Below are 2743 nucleotides of genomic sequence, written 5' to 3' on the forward strand. Positions count from 1 at the left end.
AGAGGGGGGGGGGCGGTGGAGACAGCTGGAGACGTGGTGCTTTTTGAAGAGCGCCGTGCGTTTTGGAAAGGCTTTTTATTCGGTTCCAGCGCCATGATGTAAACAGACCTCATCCTTTATAGCGAGGTGCATCTTGATAGATCTCTCTTTCTGTTGTTTTTGGAACAGGTATCCGGTACAACACGGACAACACGACGCCTATAGGACACCAAGTGCATCTCTGGAGCTCCATCAGTTTTCAAAATTTTCTCCAACTTCAGCCCCCAGACAAACATTAGCATGATGTCGTATCTCAAGCAACCACCTTACACAGTCAATGGACTGAGCTTAACCACTTCTGGAATGGACCTTTTGCATCCATCGGTGGGCTACCCAGGTGCGTTTCAAACTTATGACTGAATGGAGAGTGATGACAGAATATAAATGATGCCAGGTGGTAACGGCTCACTGGACTGGGTGCTGACAGCGTGTTTATGGTCTCCAGCAGGGCGTCGAGCCACTAAACCCTCAAGTATGGCAGAGCCCCTTTCGCCTCCAAAACTTTCAACCCCGCTTGTCGACTGCATTTCTGGGTACAGTCGAGTAATGACTGACTGACAATATATTATTATTTAGTCAGTGTGAAAACTCAACCCAACCAATTATTAGACGTAGTCTAGCTCGCCAAATTTCTGGCACAGACGGACTTAAGAGGGAACATTGGTCCAGAATGCTCCCTTGATATGTTTATTTTAATTTAGTTTCCAAATAGAGAAAATGTATTGATCTCTGCTCTCCATTAAATACTACAAAACTACACTATACCTTGCTCATTGGGCTACAAAGTGCCCGCCCCACACATTGCCATATCTCACGGGAGTCAAGACTCATGCGTAATTACGCAAACAAAAAGAAAAAGAAAAAAGAAAAGAACTACCGTGTAGGGGATATAGCTCTACATTTGATTATCATTTTCTTTCACCTATGCGTTATATTTATGTGATGTGGATACATAATTGCAACATTATGATTGTCATTTTCCTTACAGCAACGCCGCGCAAGCAAAGGAGAGAAAGGACTACTTTTACGCGTGCCCAGCTCGACATTTTGGAGGCGTTGTTCGGCAAAACTCGTTATCCGGATATATTCATGCGCGAAGAGGTGGCGCTGAAAATCAACCTACCTGAGTCACGTGTGCAGGTGAGTTCACCACACAGCATCTGGCATCTTCGGTAAATATCGTTTGGCACGTGAAACTGTTAAAAACCTGAATATTTTAGAAGGGGAAAGATTTGAACTGGTGTGTCTATTTGAGAAACATTATTGGAAAAGTGAAATATGTCCAATTAAGATAATTCTTTGTCACCTTTGCTCTGTCTAGATGGATATGTATCTCGAAATCATGAAACATAAATATTTTAGGCTACATCTGCAGAAAAATATTAATCTTAACCTGTCACTGAGTCTAGATAGGCTATGAACATCTTGTTTTCCATAAATCATATGGAAAAATTCTTCCAAGTAGAATTATCGTGTGCGATAATTCCACTTTCCGCAGATTCCAGTTTCGATCATTTGGACAAAATATTGAAATACGACAGATGAGTCCATTGGTCACTTAATAAATAAATAAATATAAATAAATATAAATAAATATAAATAAATATAAATAAATAAACAAATAAATACCTCAATCAATCAATCTTGAAACTGATTTGCATCGGAAACTATTTCACCGCACTGGGGGGGGGGGGGGGGGATTGAAGAAAATTTAAGAATTGTTAAGAGGGATGATGTGTTGCAGCGTGATTTTTTCTTTACTTGGCTGTGCTCATTTAAGATATTTCAGGCGCATCATATGCATATGAAAAGTGGTTTAAAGTCGAGGTGAATGTATAATATATACCCATGTGTGGATATTTTAGGTTTGGTTTAAGAACCGACGGGCAAAGTGTCGCCAGCAGCAGCAGCAGCAGCAGAACGGGGGCCAGAACAAGGTGCGACCTGCCAAAAAGAAAAGTTCCCCGACCAGAGAAGTGAGCTCGGAGAGCGGGGCCAGCGGCCAGTTCACACCCCCCACCAGCACCACCACGGTCCCCGCCATCTCCACCAGCACCGCCCCGGTGTCCATCTGGAGCCCGGCGTCCATCTCTCCGCTGTCAGACCCTCTCTCTACCTCCTCCTCCTGCATGCAACGCTCCTACCCCATGACCTACACCCAAGCCTCGGGCTACAGCCAGAGCTACGCCGGCTCGACGTCCTACTTCAGTGGCATGGACTGCGGCTCTTACCTCACTCCCATGCACCACCAGCTGTCAGGGCCCGGGTCAACCCTCAGTCCGATGAGCACGAACGCGGTAACGAGTCATCTGAACCAGTCCCCGGCGTCCCTCTCCACCCAGGGCTACGGGACGTCCGGCCTGGGCTTCAACTCCACGGCGGACTGCTTGGATTATAAGGACCAAGCGGCGTCGTGGAAGCTGAACTTCAATGCTGATTGCTTGGATTATAAGGATCAAACGTCCTCATGGAAATTCCAGGTCCTGTGAACAGAGGCGATCGTCTCAGTTGTCAAAAGTGCACAAACAAGTGACGATACATCAAACGCAGCGCTGCCATGATGCCATCCCTCAACAAAATACATGCGTAAAATAGGCTATGCGTAAAAGACTGATTCATGTGTGCCGTCGGCGGCGACGCAGGGCTCTCACGGCCTCGAGTTTTTTGGCATGATGGTGTTTGGTCCCCCTAGAGGAGAGGTTTA

General features: G+C 45.8%; 1 protein-coding gene across 1 annotated transcript; it reads left to right on the forward strand.

The window, feature by feature from the left end:
• Nucleotides 1-279: 279 nt before the first annotated feature.
• On the forward strand, nucleotides 280-2528 carry otx2b (orthodenticle homeobox 2b; the record flags this gene model as incomplete). The annotated part of the gene is made up of 3 exons (XM_083633857.1): nucleotides 280-376; nucleotides 1028-1179; nucleotides 1905-2528. The coding sequence occupies 3 exons, from the start codon at nucleotides 280-282 to the stop codon at nucleotides 2526-2528; spliced, it is 873 nt and encodes a 290-aa protein (XP_083489983.1).
• Between the last annotated feature and the right edge of the window lie 215 nt (nucleotides 2529-2743).

Source organism: Poromitra crassiceps, assembly GCF_964638095.1.
Source record: "Poromitra crassiceps genome assembly, chromosome: 3".
NCBI classification, from domain to species: Eukaryota; Metazoa; Chordata; class Actinopteri; order Beryciformes; family Melamphaidae; genus Poromitra; species Poromitra crassiceps.